At 45.1% G+C, this 20,030-nt stretch overlaps 2 protein-coding genes across 5 annotated transcripts; one reads left to right on the forward strand and one right to left on the reverse strand.

The window, feature by feature from the left end:
- The first annotated feature begins 939 nt into the window (after positions 1-939).
- On the forward strand, positions 940-11,755 carry LOC136020248 (protein 4.2-like). Of its 4 annotated transcripts, none has more exons than XM_065691138.1 (13): positions 946-1,089; positions 2,963-3,148; positions 3,869-4,081; positions 4,657-4,775; positions 5,491-5,610; positions 6,024-6,201; positions 6,576-6,714; positions 7,097-7,200; positions 7,499-7,741; positions 8,925-9,245; positions 9,557-9,717; positions 10,158-10,291; positions 11,492-11,755. In XM_065691138.1, exons 1-13 carry the CDS (start codon positions 1,080-1,082, stop codon positions 11,640-11,642), a joined length of 2,079 nt encoding a protein of 692 aa, XP_065547210.1. In that variant the 5' UTR covers positions 946-1,079; the 3' UTR covers positions 11,643-11,755. The 4 variants fall into 4 exon arrangements, with proteins under 4 accessions (XP_065547212.1, XP_065547210.1, XP_065547211.1 ...); XM_065691139.1 differs by having other exon boundaries at positions 947-1,089; positions 3,872-4,081; XM_065691137.1 differs by having other exon boundaries at positions 948-1,089; positions 3,851-4,081.
- A 465-nt stretch (positions 11,756-12,220) lies between these two features.
- On the reverse strand, positions 12,221-19,995 carry CCNDBP1 (cyclin D1 binding protein 1). Its single transcript, XM_065691146.1, has 11 exons — positions 19,839-19,995; positions 19,705-19,764; positions 18,992-19,071; positions 17,961-18,042; positions 17,430-17,526; positions 16,304-16,377; positions 15,927-16,003; positions 15,182-15,435; positions 14,039-14,099; positions 12,991-13,037; positions 12,221-12,625 (listed from the first exon to the last, which is right to left on the reverse strand). Exons 1-11 carry the CDS (start codon positions 19,903-19,905, stop codon positions 12,517-12,519), a joined length of 1,008 nt encoding a protein of 335 aa, XP_065547218.1. The 5' UTR covers positions 19,906-19,995; the 3' UTR covers positions 12,221-12,516.
- Positions 19,996-20,030: the final 35 nt, after the last annotated feature.

Consider the following 20,030-nt stretch of genomic DNA (forward strand, 5'->3'; position numbering starts at 1 on the left):
CTTGATCCTTCCTCTTTACTGAGCACTGCTGAGGCCACAACCAGCATACAAGAGACATGGACATACTGGAGAGAGTCCAGCAAAAAGACACAAACATTATGAAGGGACTGGAGCATGTCATGTACGAGGAAATACTGTGAGAGCCACGACTCTTCAGCCTGGAGAAGACATGGGGAGAATCTTATCCATGTAGATGTAACTGAAGTGTGGGCGAAAAGAGGACAAAGCCAGGCTCTTTTCAGTGGTGCCCCGCGCCTGTACCAGAGGCAATGGGCACAAACTGGAAATGCTTTTTCCCTGTGAGGGCAACCGAGTGCTGGCACAGGTTGCCCTGACAGGTTGCAGTCTCCATCCTTAGATACTCAAAAGCCATCATCTGGACATGGTCCTGGCCAACCAGCTCTAAATGGCCCTGCTTAGCGGGAGACTGGGACAAGATGACCTCCAGAGGTCCCTTCCAACCTCAGCCATTCTACGATTTTATGACAAGTCTAACTCAAGGCAGCATCCACACTTTGCAAAAACTGGTTAACAGGCTTCCTCATTTTGAAGTGGTTTCATTTTTCTCAATTAGGCACAAGGTTAATGGATGTATTGGTTTTTGTTTTTTACTTCCTGAAGGGTTTAGGAGCTAAACAGTTTAGGGCCAATGTTGGAGAGCAGCTCTTCAGCACTTACATTTGAAATGCGTTCCTTGCATTGTTTAGAGCCAAATTAAGATTTGAATTTCCTACTCTCTTTTCTATACTGGCATCTCCAAAACTTTTGAAATAAATTCACACTGCCTGTCTTTAAAGACTTCACATCTCACTGTGGAATTTAGCCTCATCTGTACATAGGAAGCTACCCCTTTCTTTGAGTCTCTAGTGTGGTCTGAGAGATAAAGGAGTCCTCAACATCTGCACAGCAGGCCAACAAGATAAGCTGAAGGAGACGTCTCCACATCACGTCCCACCCCATATAAAGAAATTGAGCAAACAACTCTGCAAGTGGATAATTTTGAAAGAAAGCTGAAGGAAGGAGCAATTGCCCATCAGAGCAAGAGAAGGTGAAGACTTTCAGAGTACAGGGAACTAGACATGGGTCAAGGTAAGCAAAAATCACTTTGGCTAGTCCTAAGCATTTGCTGGTTGTTTGTCAGGTATAGCAACTGTCCCTGCTCCAAGACAGTGTTCATGAGTTTTGTAAAAGAGTTGAGCTTCTCACAGGGCAAGAGCCAAGGAAATTCTCTAAAGGCTAAGGGAACTCAATTCACACAGAGCACTGCCCCAAAAGGGGGAGCAAACAAAAGCTAGTATCAATGCCTAAGGGGCATTTGAGAGAAGCAGGAAGAAGCAGCTAAAGCAGACATCTGAAAGTTTAGAAGCAAAGGCAAGTGAGTTATCCTTAGCACTGGAGATGGGGAAGGTAAGCAAAACTACAAAACTGAAGCAGAAAGATTATGAAGTGTTTTACCTACTTGAGCAAGAAGACAGTCTAGGTTCCAAGCAACCTTTCAAGAAAGTTAGATCCACAAAAAAGTCATATGAAAAAAAAGGAACCAGACTGCATATGACTGACTCACCAGTCTACAAGATAGCCAGAACAGACATATTCATCACAAAGAAGAAAATATACGAGGTCAGAGCTGGCTCTGTAAAGCTTAAACTGGTGCAGAGCTATGAGCTGGGACAGTCATAAAGGGATCTGAAAGCCAGACCAGAATCATTCACTGAAAACAACACATGACAAAATTAGTGTTGGAAAAACAAAACACAACGAACACAGAAGGAACAATAGCAACAGGAGAAGGTATCAATGCAGAGGACAAGGCAAGTCAGATGTAACAGAGCAAACCACTGATAACTGCAAAGAGCACTCACTGCGGCTTTAACACAGGAGCAATGGCTTTAGACAGCAAGGAATGCTCCATGGATTATTTTTCTTTTAGCTGGAACAAGGGGAGAGCCTAGGTCAGCAAGGCAGAGTAAGTGACAGAATGTGTCATGTAACAGACAGCAGTTTACAAAACACAGGTTCAAGGATCTAACTGATGAGTTGAAAGATGAAGAGATAAGTGAGGTCAGCATGATCCCAAGGCGGAGGAAAACAACGCTGAGAAGAAAACAGGGTGTTATCTGCTTCTCAGCAGGAAGTCTGGAAATATTAAAACCACCAGCAAAACTGTAAGACAAGTGCAAATACATTATCTCAGTACAGCCACTGAGCACCAAATTGGGTACTTGACAATTTTTTTCTCTCTTTTGGTGCTGGACAAAAGCACGTATGATGTGTATGATGCATGTGTAGGAGACAGGAGGAGGAGCCTCCTGCAGCTCTGGGTGTGAGACTGATAATTGTATGTGGTGCAAAGAAGGAAACCGTCTTACTTGCTGTGATCCAGTATAGTTCCAGGACTATATTGGCACATTACATTCGAACCAGCAGTGAGGTTTGCGCCAGCTGTTGTTCTTTGCACATATTAGACATACGCAGTACAGTAACTGCTGGAACACACCACACCCACACTGCAAGTGGAGCGTAATAGCTTGGTTCCTGTGCACAATTTCAACCATGTAACCATGTGGAGAGGTGCTGCTTTGAGTGCCATCTGTGCCACTGAGTACAGAGAACAAGACTCCAAATGTAGCCACAGTGCATGCTCAATACTAACATACATCTATGCCATCTGAATGCTCAGGCCTGTTCTATGTCCTTTCCTGGGCAGGAAAGAGCTTTTGTACCATCACTTACTGATCCTCAGGTATAAGCAAAGGCAGCTCATTAGCCACATGACACAAGAACAACTAAGTTCAGAGCAAAGGCCCTTACAGTTAGTTGGCAGAAAGTCTCAAAGGTAGGGGGTCACTCTCTGAGTGGAGAAACACATGATCAGTTGCTTGCGTGTCTCAAGATGTGGTCCAGCGCCAGACTGTGGGCAGCTCACAGCCCCAAACTCATTCTATATCTTCTCATACTACAGGTCTGAGCATCAAAAAATGTGATTTCAAGGTCACAATGAACAACAATAACCACCACACAGAAGAAATCAGCACTGAAAGGCTTATGGTGAGGCGAGGGCAGCCCTTCACTATCACTGTATGCTTCTCAGCTCCAATACACAACTACCTGTGGCAGCTGAAGAGGATCCTCCTCATAGTACAGACAGGTAACACCATTACCATTGCTATCAGAGCTCTGGTTCTCCATCCACCTTAAGAACAGAGCTGGTGGCAAAAGCCATGTCCAGAGCTGGACAGGGGTGCCCAAACTTAGAAATGAGGCCAGTTAACTGTTTATCTAAGGCAGAGAAGAGTCTCCTGCTGCTGTGACTGCAGGGTCAAAATTAAACCACTTTCCGGAAGAGACACTGCATCACAATAACCAATGCAGATTCACTACTCTCTGATTTGAAAGTACTCATGTGATCTCTCCTCTCTCTTGGAGAGGAATGGTTTAGGAATGTTCAAACTTAGCTAGCCTGTTACAGATGTTTGCTGTTACAGAGCGTTTCCTAGTAAAACACCTGAGAAAGGTAGCAGCATTCATCCCCAGCTTGTTTTAGCATAATCTGAGCATCTGGCTGTAACTTTTGTTACGAGACACTGAAATGGAGAAGCAGCAGGCCTGTGCCATCCTGGCTGTTCCTGGTTTTTACAAATCTATGAAATACACATCCCATTTTCAAACATGGAGGCCTGAGCACAGTACTGACCTTAAGAAGATTCACTAGGCATTAAACTGCTAAAGGGTTAAGACTCTCTCACAAGAAAGGAGAGTCATGTCTCCAGATCTAGTCTAGGTCCCTGCAGTCTGCATGGGGTGAGGGTGTGTGTCTGGAATAGACACAACCAGCTCTCTTTGGCTGCAGGATCCCATCCTTCTAAAGCAGATGGAACCCAGACCGAATTTCCCATCTCCAGCCTGGGAGACCAGAAGCAGTGGAGTGCAGCACTGGAAGAACAGGACCCATGCTTCTGGACCATCTCTGTGAACACACCTGCCAATGCTCCCATTGGCCAGTATACTCTACTTTTACACACCTCCAAGTCTGACCATCTCCTGGGCAACTTCACCCTTCTCTTTAATCCATGGTGCCAAGGTACGTAGTCAGAAACAGTAAAGGCAGGATAGGATCAGTCACCTCACAAAATCAGCTTTTGAGCTCTTGCACTCTGCCTTCGTGGAAGCTGAGGCTGACTCACCTAGCACTGACTGCTACTCCTGCCCCCTCCTCACAGCACCTTAGCAAGGAGTAAGGGCTAATAAAAGCTCAAAGCTACCTGCCTCAGCACTTCTGCCCCTTCCTGGAGTACTCCACTGCCAGAGACCTGTCCTCCTGTAATAAAGATTTTAAGATGAGTCAAGATTATAATTGGTCTGATTATAACCACTGTATGTTTTTTAGGAATAGAGAAGTCAGCAACAGCCAGGAGAGTAAAAGAGCCAGCTAGCGCAATAGCCTAGGTCTGGAGAAACTTTTTCAAAAAAGTAAACAGATATGACAATGAAATTCTTCTTTCCTGTGTGAATCAACATTTGTCATATTTTTCAGGGCACAATGCCAGGGACTGCTGAAGTCCCTGGAGTGCAGTGGAATCTGCTGGTGTAAGAGAGATGCAAGTGCATCTGAGACCAGGAATGCTCTCTTCCTGATGTTTTTTTCTTCTAATCTAGAAGATGAGGTGTTCTTGGCTAATGAGGCACAAAGGCAGGAGTACATTTTAAACCAAGACGGTGTCATCTACTGGGGGACAGAAAACACAGTCCTAGCACAACCCTGGGACTTCAGTCAGGTAAGCAAGAGGTCCAGCATGTCTGTGCTCTCTTATACCCACCAGCAAAGGAAGGACGCATATCTCCTGTGTGCATGCCATTCATTTCCATACTGTGGCTTTGAAAGAACTTGCACTCTGCACTCCCTGTCTTTGTCTAAGACTGTGCAGGAGGACATGGACCTGTGCATGAAGTCCCATAAACCAGTACATGTAATTTTAGCTACCTTCTCAGGCTGTCCTCTATGAAGAAATGCAGTGATCTATACCTGGGCTTTGTGTGCCTTCCTTTATCAACAGATATAAAAGCATTTAACAAAGCTTAGTTACTTTCTCTATTTTACAGGCAAAGTGCAAACAAGTAGATCTTCCAGTCTGCCTAAGGTATCTGATACAGACAGTGATTAGAAAAGGACTTTATCCCATTTCAGTGCACCAGACTGAAAAAAGTACCTCTGTGTCAACCCGGAGAGTGCTTCAGAAAAGCAACAATTGCCTCAGACAGGGAATGCAGTATCATGCTAATGCATTTCTCACCTTGCTTCAGTAAAGTTGTAAGTCTGCCTTTAGTATGTTGTGCTCCCTCTCCAAATCTCTGCCTGAACCTCTACAGCCCACTTCTATAAGACTATCAGTGGAAAGAGAGAAATAATCTGCAGAGTTACAAATCCTTGCAGGGACTCCAGAGAACAAATGTTCAGGCTAAATTTTCTGAAATGATGTGTTCTTATTTCAGTTTGAGGAGGATATTGTTGACATCTGCTTCACACTGCTGGATGTAGGTGAACGCCATCGATACAAGGATCACATCCAGCGCAAGAACCCCGTTTACATCTGCCGCACAGTTGCTGCCATGGTAAGGAGAGCTGCCAGCAGCCCTGACCCTAGTAGAGAAGGCCCTAATACAGAGCAAAGGCCAGCATCTCTCAATTCCAGTTTATGGCAACACAATACACTTTCCAAAGAGGAAGCCTTCTCAGGGCTCTTCCGAACAACACCTCCTGCCCAACTCCAGCCCAACTCCAGCCCTGATATTCCTGCAGCAAACAAGTAGGGCTGCAGGAGTTTCTTAGCAATGGCAGTACACTTACTGAATAAATCTCAGGGGAAGGTGTTGTACTTGTACTGCACAGCCACAATCTTCATTCTTTGCACAAAACACCCTTTGGGTTTCATCTGCCTTGGGGGTAGCTTCAGGGAACAGGATGAGGCATACCTATCAAAGAGAGGCAACTCCTTAATCCATCTTTCTCTCCTCCTTCTCTGCAGCTGAACTGTGATGAGTTTAGAGGAATCCTGACAGAATGTGGGACTGGGCAATACTTTAATGGGACACCCCCTTCCAAGTGGCTGGGAAGCAGTCCCATCCTCCGGCAGTGGGTTGCATCGCAGTGCAAGCCTGTACGCTATGGGCAGTGCTGGGTGTTTGCTGCAGTCATGTGTTCAGGTATAGTGGTGATTCAAAGACTTTTGTGCTGAGCAAAGCCTTATTTGCAGAATCTCTAGCATATGACTAAATTCTTGGATTGACACAGAACCCAGTAAAATAACCTTTAATTTTTAGGTGACAGGCAGATCCTCAGTTTCTTCATCAACATTCACCATCGCTACCTCTAAGATAGAAGAGTATCAGTACACAACATTCACTGAACACACCTATGACAGCTTATTTCCTGAGGCAAGGTGCAATGCCTCTTGCGAAGTCCAAACAGCAGGCATGGTGCCATTCCTAATAGGCCTAGCACCAAAAAATGCATCACATCACTAGAAGACCCTTAGGGCAGGATGTACAACCAATTCACAGCTCTTTCTTCTGCACAGTTTTAAGGTGCCTGGGAATTCCTACCAGGGTGGTCACAGGCTTTACATGGGCTCACAATACTAACAGCAGCCTGAGTGTGGATGAGTATTATGATGAAGATGGGACACTGCTAAAACAAGACAACAATGCCCGTGTCTGGTAAGAAAACATGGCAGGGCCCAAGTACAAATCTGAAATACCTGTATCTAGGAAGTGACAGAGGTGGGGAAAAAGAGGTAAACCCCTGCAAAGAGGTCGTTACAAGACAGCTCAGCTGAAATCCTGTCTACATGACGTGTTCTTGAGAAATCACCACAACCCAAACTGAAAAGCACCCTATTACTAGGGTCCACAAAGGAAGAATGATAGTCTCCAGTCCAGCTGGAGAAACTCCATTTGTGTCAAAACCCCTAGTCTCTGCACTCCTTAACATGCACTGAGCTCTTCCAAAGGAGCATTAATTGGCTGTGGTTTGGCTAAAACTTTACTGTACCTCAGATCTTAGTCCCTTGGTATAAGCACATGATGCTGTCTCTTGCAGGACCTTCCATGTTTGGAATGAATGCTGGATGGTTCGAGCAGACTTGCTACCAGAATACAGTGGGTGGCAGGCACTGGATGCCACCTGCCAGGAAAAAAGCAAAGGTAAAATATCAAAGATGGGCTTTGGGGAGGTACAGAGGTGGGAGTGGAATGGTGAACAAACAAAGCAGTTCAATATTCCTGCCTTCCCAACTTCCAGTGGAAGGATGCAAAAGGACAGGGACTCACCCTGTTGAATTTAAGCACTAAATCATCATGCATCTGTTTGGTTTGTGTATAGCACTGCTCCCTAATGATCTCCAAAACTAGATACGTCACCACTCCTGGCATCGGTCTAAACTAGGCATGGGTCCAGCTTGTAAAGCATCTGAGTCTTAGCTAGGCCACAATTTCTCTTCAGGTCCATCCTTTTGTGGGCCAGCCCCTGTTCAAGCCATCAAGGAAGGGGACATAGAAGCCGATTATGATGTCTGCTACTTCTTTGCTGCCATCAATGCCAAGTGCCAGGTCTGGATACAAAAAACAGATGACACCCTCAAGCCAGCTCTCGGAAGCACAAAGTACACTGGCAACAACATCAGCACCAAGAGTGTGGACAGTGAACGCTGTGAGGATATCACACACAACTACAAATATCCTGAAGGTACAGAATCATAGAATAGTTAGGGTTGGAAAGGACCTTAAGGTCATCTAGTACCAACCCCCCTCTCATGGGCAGAAAAACTGGCACTAAACCATGTCACCCAAGGCTCTGTCCAACCTGGCCTTGAACACTGCCAGAGATGGAACATTCCCAGCTTCCTTGGGCAACCCATTCCAGTGCCTCACCACCCTCACAGGGAAGAATTTCTTCCTTCTAGCTAACCTGAACTTCCTCCGCTTCACTTTAAGCCCATCACCCCTTGTCCTCTTGCTACAGTCCCTGATCAAGAGTCCCTCCCCAGCATCCTTGTAGGCCCCCTTCAGATACTAGAAGGCTGCTGTGAGGTCTCCATGCAGCTTTTTCTTCTCCAGGCTGAACAGTATGGAGTAGGCAAGTGGTTGAACATATTCTCTGCCAGCATTAGAAACAAAGAGTGAAGGACTAGAGAGCAGAGCTGTACCAGAGCATTAGGGTCACCCACTTCTCACTACTTCCCCCTTCTCAGTGGCACAAGGACACCTTACTCTTGCTGTCTACAGAAGTCATGCACAAATTTCATTCTGCTTCATTGCATTAATGAGTTCTCCCAAGGGCAAGACCTTTCTTCAACAGGTACTTTCCTGTCTGGAAAACCTTTCCTGATTTCTGTTACCTGTACACTCTGTATCTTCACCTCCCATTATCTCTGTAATATATAGAGATATATTTCAGACTCCAGCTTCCTGAAAAGGACCGCTCCCAGATATTGTCTAAATCCCTCCCTCAAAAAGTAGCTCCCCCTTCAGAATCTATTACTGAGTGCTATTTCCCTTACCCAAGCCTACCATCCCATCTTAAGACCATGGCATGTTGTCTCCTTGGCTGCAGTGCATCACAACATAGTCCTGTGCCCTAGCTACAGCTATGGCTAAAAAGGCAACTGCCTCTTTTATTCCGACAGATGTTAGCACGAAGGTGCTTTAAAAACTAAGGCAAACATTTCCTAATAGAATCTTTCAGGTATATCCAATGACTGTCCTGTCAGTTGAAATTCTCAATCTGCTGCAACTGAAGCACAGCAAGCTCTCTCGCTATAAAGACAAATAGTTATCTACAGTACTGCCAGGATAATTCAATGCCATCCTTCTGCATCTACTGCTTCCTACTAGTAAAAAATTCTAAAATATGTGCTCCCTTGTGACAGGCTCTCTTCAGGAAAAAATAGTACTTGACAAAGCCTACACAACAATAAAGAAGCTTGAGACAATCAGCAGCAGCAGCAAAACACAGTTTAGCTTCATTCCTACTGCCCTTGAAGAGCCAGTTAACCTCTTCATCCACCTCCAACTGAGGGATTCTCTGCTACGGGGACAAGATGTTCCGCTTTCCATTGAAGTATTTAACCACAGTGGTGGAGAAAAGGCTACTCACCTGCTAGTTGCGGCGCAGTCTCTACATTATAATGGTGTTCCCATTACCCAACTTTGGAAGGAAGAGTTTCATTTTACCCTAAGAAGCAATGAAGGTAAGGATTCTACTGGGTGCATGGCTAGAAAAGTGTGTCTAGGCCTCTCACTTCAGGAAAAATGCACTTAGCCATAACTTTACAAAAGGTTCCTAAACAGTTGATTGTAGGGGACAGAAATAAAACATTTCTCAATGTCAACTTAAAGAAATTTTGAATCTGCAAATGCAATCAGGATCACTTAAGCTTTTAAATGCTGTGGCTTTTAGTACAATATTGGGCATTAAACACTCTTAGGCGCTATGCAGCCTAAGACCAAATAGTACTTATCATCTGCATTGTCATCTGTATTTCACCACTCTGTATTCCAGCTAACAACCTGCAAGTCTTTGTGCCTTACTCACAGTACAAAGAAGAATTGGGACAGGACCACCTGCTTAGGCTGACTGCCATATTGAAAGATGAGGACTCCTTCTACGTATACTTTGTACAGGAAGAGATCATCATTTGTGATCCCCCTCTCACTATTGAGGTTAGATCAGTTGTTCTGTTACTGCAGTAATGAGAAAACAGCTTTCATAGTCATAAAGAGAAAAAGAAAAATCTGCTGGGTTGAGTAGCTCTCCTCAGCCTGTCTTTTTTCAAAGCACTGACACATCAGTTTGGGAAAGGTGAGTTGTGCCACACTGTTGTATACAGTACTCCCTCTTCTACCTTGTCTATGTGTGAGCATAAGGAAATCCCAATGACTCCCAACTCACTCATCAGTATGGAAATCGCATGATGCAGAACAGAACTACAGCAGAATACTGTAGTCAAGAAGAAAGTAAGCTGGACTTTGCCCCTTCTGGCAATTGGCAGCTCAGACTGAAACCTCTCACACAAAAAATAATAATAATAATATATCTCCCGTTAACGACAGAGGGATCTCTTTCCTTCTCTCAGTTTCAGCTAATTTCCTTCTTCCAACAGTTTCCAGAAAACATAGTACAGTATCAGCCAAGCACAGCAAAGATCAGCCTCCTGAACCCTCTCACCGAACCCCTGGAGAAGTGTGTGATAGTGGTTGCAGGGAGAGGGCTCATTTACAGACAAAGAAAATACAAGTAAGTACAAACTGAGTTATCTAAGAACAGCTAGAGAAACCCTTGTGCAGGAAAGGATGTCCCCAAAACTAAGCAAGCAACAGCATGGCAAGAAGAAACTACAGCACCATGAAAGTCCCAGGCATCCCGCCCTTTATTTACAGCTAATACAGAAGATTTTCACTGAGGAAGAGAAAATCCAGGTAACAGAACTTTCAACAGATATGTAATACGTAAGTTGAAGTCAGTATGACATTTGTGAAAGTTTCAACCCCAAAAGCCTAGACAGCAGAAAGCAAGCTCCCTGCCAACAAGAAGGGTAATGAGAAGTACCACAAGACCTAGGGAGAAATACACATTAAATAAGACAACAGTTACAGGCTGCTGAAATGAGCTACAAAATTGAGAAATTATTTGCTGCTGAGAAATCAATTGTTTTTTAGATAGCCACATGAACATATATGAATTGGGTGAAACTATACTATTTGTGATATATCTTTCCACATACTACCCACTGTCAGCAATAAAGACAGTCCCTGGGTACAATTTTAACAGTGTCTTCCCCTTCTCTGAAGAACAAATATGTAAAGGGTAGGTGTCAGGATGATGGAGCTAGGCTTTTTTCAGTGATATCCAGTGATAGGACAAGGGGCAATGGGTGTAAACTGGAGCATAGGAAGTTCCACGTTAACATCAGGAAGAACTTCTTTACTGTAAGAGTGACAGAGCACTGGAACAGGTTGCCCAGGGGGGTTGTGGAGTCTCCTACACTGGAGATATTCAAGGCCCGCCTGGACAAGTTCCTGTGTGATGTACTGTAGGTTACCCTGCTCTTGCAGGGGGGTTGGACTAGATGATCTTTTTAGGTCCCTTCCAACCCTTGGGATTCTGTGATTCTGTGATTCTGGCTTAGCTGAGTCACCCAAAAAGGCATTAACCCTGCCTACACACACACTGCTCTCAAGAAGCTGCATTAGGGCAAAGTAACCTTCGATGACTCCATGGGGAGTTCAACCCTCCCGACATATATCCCTCCCCAAATCATCACCACATCACAGATCTATTGGGGTAGGTTCAGGTAACCACTACCTGCCACCTTCACCCCCTCAACCCCCTTTCTTTTTCTGGCCCCACACTTGTGTTGATCAAATGCACCTCCTGGGCCGGGAACTAGAACTACAAAGAGGTGCACTTCCTGTATAATCCCTTCTCACCTTTCAGGTTGGGCTCTGTGCAACCTAAAAGCACTCAACAGCTGCAAATCCCATTCACCCCCACCCAAGCTGGGCCCAGAAGACTCACTGCACATTTTACCTGCCTTCAACTCCAGAACCTGAAGAGCTACAAAACTATCAACATTGCAACTGCCTGATACCCAATTTAGGACAGATCCTGCTGCCTGTTTACAGAAGAGCAGTCATGATCTGTGCCCTGGTCTCAGGCAAGCACAGATGTTAACAGCTGAATTAAAGATATTTAAAACCATGACTGACTTTGATTATTTGTACAAACTTAACTCTTCCATCTGCCACTATGCCCACTTTCCAGTTTTTAAGCTCCACCTTGTTATGGCAAAGATGGGGCAAATGCTCAAGCAAATGCTGCATTTCTCACCATGCGTATGTGCTGAACCCACCACTGCTTAGCCATTTTTCCCTACCATGGCAAAAAGGAATATCCTAGAACTTCAAAGTGATGACAGATGTAACATATCTCTAGAAAAATATTATTCCCCTACAGATCCTTGACACTGGCAAAGTAGTAAATAGTATTTTCTACTGCTTTCTGAGGAAACAGTAAAGAGAAAGATAGTTCACTCTTCTCTAAGGTTAGACAGGAAGTAGCAGCAGTACTACGTGTTTTTAATGGCTCATTAAGCTTCCTGGAAAAGAAGCAAGACCCCTTCCTTCTGTACATATCCTCTGCCACCTGAAAAGATAAAGCCACTCATTCAAATCTAGCAATGTTTTATTGTTCTTTGAACCCATACTAGTTGCAATGTCTGAAGAACGGGGCATATTCACAGCATTAAGATGCAGCCCTGCACCATTACAGGATCCCAGGAATCCAAGCAAAATGGTACCTTCTGCAACAGCAAAGAGCAATTCCCTGGGAAAGTTTTACCAAGTGGCAGTAAAGTTCTCTCCTAAAAACACTTATCATTCTCCCAATAGCTGGAGAATACCAAGATTCACCAGAAAAGTACAAGCCGGAAACAGTGGCAGCAACACACACACACAGAAGAACTAAAGTTGACCCTGTGTGAAGTTCTTGATTTTGTTCATGTTGTGATCTACTGCACCAGTTAGAAACTGCACCCAGCCTTCCTCTGATGGTGGACATACATGGCTTGTCCTGCAAAAGTGGAGGAAATTCATTAGGAAAGCCTCCTGGGTGTCTTTACACCTATGCATCCAGACAACACATGGGTACTGTGAAGTGCTGCATTACCACAGCATTAAAACAGGACTGCTATAGCCCAAGTGCTTTGGGCAAGGAAGAACCCAGATCTACATCTCTAGTGCCAAACCTTAACTTATATGTGTGTGTCTTCAGTGGGACCCACTTTTATCCCTACCATCCTGTTCTTACTTTCATCCCTTTGTGACTAACTAACATCATAATTATTGCAAAATGCCAGCACTTGCTGCCTAGAAATAAGTCACCTTAGGAAGCAGAATGATAGGGGACACACACATATAAAACTAACTCACACTCACCTTGTAATCTCTAAGACTTTCTTTAGTACCGAGGCCAACTTAGCAGCCTAGAAAGAAACAAAAGGGAAATAACATCACCCAAACATGGAAAAAAAGGAACTCAGTAGCACTGGAAAAGAAAGTAGGGTGCACAGCCAAGAATGAGTAAAACTGCCACAGATCTGATGCACGAAGAAGTTACCTATTACTGCCATGGAGGGAGTGTCTCCCAACCTACTGCTGGCTGGGACAGACGAAAATAAAGACAGACTTTTTTAAAGCATATGTTGAAATGCTTTTTTCTTTAAAAAGATAAAGCCTATTAGAAATTAGTAACTGATATTAAGGTATGAACTTACAAGTGATCGACTGTCATGCAATTTGGTATTAAGCAATATTTTCTTTTTTACCCCCCCCCCAAAAAAAAAAAAAAAAACAAGCCACTGGCCAAAGGCATGAAATCAAAATTAAGAAAAAAAAAAAATCTCAGATATGAGAAGATAATCAATAAGATTCAAGGGAGACCTGGAAGTAATCTAATACAGCCTCCTACTCAAAATAAGGCCTACGTCAAAGTTCAGTCAGGTTGTTCAGGGCCTTGCCCAGTCAAGTTCTGAGTATTGCTGGAGATGGGGATTCCACTGCTGCTCAGAGCAGTTTCTTTCGGTACTTAACCATGCTCACTGTGAGAATTTTTAATACATATTTTTAATTTACATAACTTTATTTGAGCAAGTCTACATTACCCAAGGAGAAAGCAGACATACAGTAAGAGACAGCCTTAGACCTCACTTTCCTGAGGTACTGTCACTGGATGTCTCTATGGCTTATAGTTCACAGCCAAAGCTTAAGTGGCCACCCTCTTCCCTGACAAAGTAAAGATGAGGAATGCACTTCCACCTGAAGGAAGCTAAGTCTGCAGGAACCAAAGGGGGACTCTTCATCCCTAAAAACCTGTTACTGAGACAGTCGCTAACACCCTCTCCCTGACAGTCATTTCCCCAGTTCAGTTTCTTCCCCTTCTCTACAGCCAAGTGAGTAGAGCTGCATGCAGGCTGCAGATACTTACATTAAGCCGCACAGCCAGCTGGTTCATAGGTGGATACATGCTCAGTGCCAGTTCATCAACACTAGAACAGAAGAGGGGAGCAATGGAAGAAAAGTCCAGATAGCACAACTCATAGATCCTGGTCAAAGTTTACACCCACCCTGAATATGTATCAGGAACAGCACTGCGTAACGAGGACACAATGTCAGTCATAACCATGGGATACTTTTCACTGCCTTCTCAGACAACTGCATGCCACTCTCACCTCAAGAGAGAGACAGTGAGACATGGCCACAACTCCACACCGAAGTGCTGCTAACAGGCTTGGGGAAGACTGGCTGGGAAGCTGTCCATGGAAAAAGATTTGGGGTGCTAATTGACAGAGCTAAGGCAGCCAAGAATTTCAACAGCATCCTGGTCTGTATCAGAAATAGTGTAGCCAGCAGGGCCAGGGAAACAATAATCCCCCTGCACTGGGCACTGGTGGGGCTGCACCTCGAATCCTGCCTTCAGTTCTGGGCCATTCAATAATAGAGAGACACTGAGGTGCTGGAGCAGGTCCAGAGGAGAAGGGCAATAAGGCTGATGAAGGACTGGAGGACAAGTATGATGAAGAATGGCTGAGGTACCTCAGGGAGATTAGCGTGGAAGGCTCAGGGGAGACCTTATCTCTACAACTACCTAAAAGGAGAAGAGGTGGCTGACTTCTTCTCCCAAGTAAGAAGTGATAAGACAAAAGGAAACAGTCTCAAGCTGTGCCAGAGGATTTTTAAACTGGTATTAGGAGAAATTTCTTCACCAAAAGGGTGGTCAGGCATTGGAACAGGCTGCCCAGGAAAGTAGTGGAATTACCACCCCTGAAGTGCTCAAAATACATGTGGATGAGGCCCTCAGTGACATTGGTTAGTGGTGGCCTTGACAGTCCTGGGGGAATAGTTGGACTTGATGATCTTAAAGGTCTTTTCCAGCCCACTTGATTCTATGTTCCTCTCTTATCTTGCACAACTCTAAACAGCCTACACCTTAATAGTCTTCCCACCACACCTGCTTCCACCACCATCTCACAGTTTCAGTATCATACAAGGTTTTCCTTGTCTGTTCTCTACACCTCAAGGACAGGGATTGCTCTGGAGCAAAAGTGGCAAAAGGGAGAGACCTCCTTACCTTGGACTGATCTCATTAGCAATGTCTGCAAGATCGTCCAGCTGAGCAATCTGGTCTGGAGAATCAGCTTTCCCGTAAGTCTTCACTACGCCCAAGACCTTCTTCAGGCAAGCTTTAGAAGCCTTCATTAATCCCATGCAGGGGCTAAGCAGCTTCCGGTCAGCTTCTGACCAATACGTATCTCTGTTACCTCGAAAGCCCAGCTCTTCATCTTCCATTATGTCACTGTATGGGTCTTGCCCTTCCACCAGAGCCTAAAAACACAGATGCACTGAAACCCCAGAGCCTAATAGCAATTCCAGCAATACCCAAGCAATACTCAGGAGGAAAACATACTCTAGAAATCACACAACTAATTTGAGGAATTTCTCTCCAACCAGAACCTCAGTTACCAGATTCTGTTAATCCTAGCAGGACTTAATTAAGAAAAACTAATCCTCCAACCCAATTCAACACAGCAAACAGCAAGAATCTGGCAAGTAATGCCACTGTTACACCAACCTGCCCTGCTGTCCCAACATCCCCCTGCAATTCAGGGCACAGATTTATGGAAACCTTACATAAAGTAAAGCAGGCTTGAGTTTAAACACTCATTAAGATCCAGCTAGGTCATAGAACCAATCTAAGTCATATCAGCACAAATTTAAACCAAAGCCTGTATATAAAACAATCCTTGTATTCCATCACTAAACCATCACTGCAATTCACTACTGCAGGTTCCTCAAAAGCTGAGGGGCTTCCTTACATGTTCCATCTCCTCCAGAGCATCCTTGACCACACCTAGACATGCAGCCAGAGTTGACGCAACTGCTGCCTGGTTATCTGAAAATGTAAAAGGATGAAAAGTGTGGCACTACAACGATTCAAACTGGTTTGCAACAACATTCATCTCAGTTTGCAATCATTAGGTCTTGAGATTATGGGATCAAACTTCTTGCTGAGCTCAGAGCTGCACGGCTGCAATGCAAAGCATATGGCCTGGTTTCTAAGCATTTCAAACCCAGACAGGTTTTGCAGAATGAGTGACCCTTCACTATAGTAGCTAGAATGTCCCTTGCAAGGGCTATTGATATTCCAAGGCAACATGTCCTAGTTCTGTTGTTCTGCATATACAATACTCACCTCGTGGAAGACTGGACACTTGTTCACATGCCTCCCAAACACCACCAGTGGAGACAAGCTGCTCCTGAGACAAGCTGTAATGAAACAAAGCCCCCCCAAGTTAAACCCAGTAACGCCACTCTGCTAGACTATTTACTTTCTGCACCAAAGATGCACACTAGTAGAAACTCTGCTGGAAAGATGTCACCAACCAGCTTGTCACTAGTATTTCATGTCTGTGTAAAGCTAAAAGTGCTTGTTTCTCCTGAGTTTAATTATCCACCGGAACAAGCAGCAGAAGCCTCTTACAAATGCCTCTCAAGGTGCTTAGGCATGTATCTTTCAGTATCTATGCAAACCAGAAGTCTGTATTAGAGACTGCTGACCTCTGCCTAAGTGCAGTGGCATGTAATGCATAAAGACAAGAAGCAGTCTGTATCGGTCCAGTGACAAGCTTTATAAAGCGTCACAATCATTGTGTATGACAGTTCACTCCAAGGGCAAAAACTGTCAGAGTAAATGCTATGCAGCACCTTCACGGTAAACCTGCTCTCAGCATCTTTTCTTGTCTCAGGATGAAAATCTGTTCTCCATGAAGACAAACATACCCGACTCAGGTCACTGGAACAAGAGGGCACTGTGACGGCCCTGAAGTGCATTCCACCCTCCCAGGAGTTTAGTTGGCTATATACAAGGTAGAAGTCTCCTACTCATATCAAAGGGGTATGAGACTTCTCTTTGATTCTGACCTGGATCCTGACCAATTGATTTGACCCGCCTGCCTTCACCTCAGACCCAACTCATCATAACGGATGTGCTGGGCAATCACTAGATGGTGTATGATGCTGTTTACTCTCTCTGGAGCTAACCCTGATCCTGACTTGCTGGCCTGACTTTCCAGCTTGACCTCACTGCTACAGGCTTGTCTTATCAACTGGACTCTCAACTGAACCTCAGCAGCACTGCTCTGCTCACTCAGGCACTGGTGTACAGGGTCTTTGCTGATGAGGCCACTGCCTCTTCCTGCTTCATAACAATGCTCTGCTTCTGCCTTCCCCCTTCCCTCAGGAAGCAGTTTGCACTTGCAGCTTCCTAACAAGTATGCTTGTAACTTTCTCTCCTTTTTTTTCCCCTTGAAAATCACTACCTCTCCAATGGAGCACTGAGAATTGTTTCTGTGAGTTGGATCATTCCTTGCACTACTTCAGTGGTAGCATCTCGTACCATCTTCCGAAGAGTAGTACCTGGTGAAGATTGAGAAAGAGCAAGAAAGTTGCCAAAAAGTCAGCACCAACAGAAAGCAACTGCCAAGATGGACACACAGACTACTCCATCTGTGTGGATACACTGTATAAATGAAGTTATAAATTACTTTGGACAAGGATCTCAACACTTCATAAATACGAAAACTTTATAAATATGAACACTCAACTATACAACTTCCAACATTATCACTCTTTCACAGATGGAAATCTGAAGGAGTAGACAGAAAAGTGGTTCACTCAAACATGTTGCAAGTCTACAGAACAGCTGATAATGTGACTACCTGCTCAAGATAACTTGCTTTCCTGCAGATGCCAGATCTTACATTAGGCACTGGAATACTGGGTTTCTTTATACAGTGGCAAAAGAACCAGCACCCTATATACTGGTGCCTGCCCCGCTGTCATTATCCCACCTTGGCCTTTGGGGAGCCAGTAGTACACTGTGGCAACTGCAAGAATGGCATTTTGGACATCTTCACTCAGCTTCTGGCAATCCTGAAAATGGACAGGTAAAAGGTTAATTGTGAATAGTCCATGGCTGCACAGAATTTAGAAGGTCTCACAAGCAATCACATTCAGATTGCTTTGAGAAAAGGGAAGCACAGTAACAGCCACCTTGCTTGAGAAACAAATACAGCACAAGAAGAAGATACAGTAAGCAAGCTGTACACCTCTTAAGTCACCTCATGATTTGGCAGCAAAACATGTCCTGATGTAGCAGTCATGCATTAAAGAGAAGTACCTTAGACCATTATTCTGAACTAGATGGCTTTCTTTTTTCTTATCTGAACACAGGTGTTACAAATGTCTCTGAATTAACAGCAAAAATGTAGAATGACAGACTAGTTTGCGTTGGAAGGGACCTTTAAGCTCATCCAGTTCCAACCTCCTGCCACAGGTAGGGACACCTTCCACTAGGGCAGGCTACTCCAAAACCCTGCGTCCAACCTGGCCTTGAACACTGCCACAAATGGGGCAGCCACAGCTTCTCTGGGCAACCTGTGCCAGAGCCTCACCAACCTCATACCAAGGACTTCTTCCTAACACCTCATCTCAATCTCCCCTCTGTCAATTTAAAGACATACCCCCTTTTCCTGTCCCTACAGGCCCTTGTAAACAGTCCCTCTCCAGCATTCTTGCAGACCCCCTTTAGGTACTGGAAAGTTAGATCTAAGGTCTGTATTGTCCAATATCCTTTATCTATCAGCAATCAGCTGTAGATATTAAATAAAAGAATGCAAGATTACTTCTATTCGGTATGTCTTCCTAATTTACAGAAATTAGTTTCCTGGAGAATTCCTGAACTTCATTAATACACCCTACAGTGGATAGCCCACACAGACATCCCTTTTTTGTGCTGAACCAGATGAGTTTGCTTAGTCAAATGAACCAAGCGGTACCAAAACACACACTGCTATTTCACTCTGTGAGGGCTTTCACTCACCTCAGCAGAAGTCAGTGGAGGCCTTGAGAATGCCAGACTCAGCTTTGTAGCTTCCTGTGATGTTACTTTGAATGTCTGACCTAGAAAAGATCCAATGGGAACAAAAGAACAGAAAGTAACTTGGGTAAAAGATGAAAGAACAGAGCAGCCAGATGAGCAACACCTCTGATGCTACTTCCCCTGCTGCTTGATTATAGTTTCTTCCTCCCAAGCAATACACAAAAAGAAAAAATTCACAGTACATTTTTCTTATGTTTATTCCATGTTTTTTTTTACATAACTGCTAGTGACATCCACAACCACATTTTGTGTCCTGGTCCATGATACCTTCACCAGGATGCTGTAAGGCTTTAACTGAGACCAAATGTTTTCAAAAACACAGAATGACAGACTGTTTTGTGTTGGAAGGCACCTTAAAACTCATCTATTTCCACCCCCCTGCCATGGGCAGGGGCACTTTCCACTAGATCAGGTTGCTCCAAGCCCCTTTGTAGCTTGTTTTGTACCAGCTGATACTGGCCGCTGCTGTACCAACGCCAGCGCCTTGCAGTAGAGGGCAAGTGCCAAGGCCGTGGCCAAAAACACGCCGGGATCTCTCCCGCAGGGCAGACCCGCGCCTCGGCCCGCCTCGCGCCGGTCTTGACCCAGCCCAGCACCTTCTGAGCGGCCCACGCCGCGCGCGGCCCACCGCCGGCCCGCTCCCCTACCCGTACCTAGCGCGTCCCAGAAGAGGGGCAGCTCGAACGGCTCACGGCCCTCACCCGGTTCGCCCTCTGTAACGGCAGAAAGAAACTTCAGTCAGCGAAGAGTCAGCTCGGCCCAGACCCCACTCGGCACCAAAACCCACCTCGGACCCGTGCCAGCACCGCCCGCAGCGCGCCGCGCAGAACCAGCAGCGGCTCCCTAACCTCCATGGCTTCAAGAGGGGCCAGCGGCACACCCCACCCCTGCGGTCACCGACGCACTGTGCGTCAAGTCCGCTTCCGGGTAACGGAAGACCGCTACACCACCTCTTCCGGGCAGCCGGAGCTCTGCAGAG

The sequence above is a fragment of the Lathamus discolor genome, chromosome 11 (genome assembly GCF_037157495.1).
Source record: "Lathamus discolor isolate bLatDis1 chromosome 11, bLatDis1.hap1, whole genome shotgun sequence".
Lineage (NCBI taxonomy): Eukaryota > Metazoa > Chordata > Aves > Psittaciformes > Psittacidae > Lathamus > Lathamus discolor.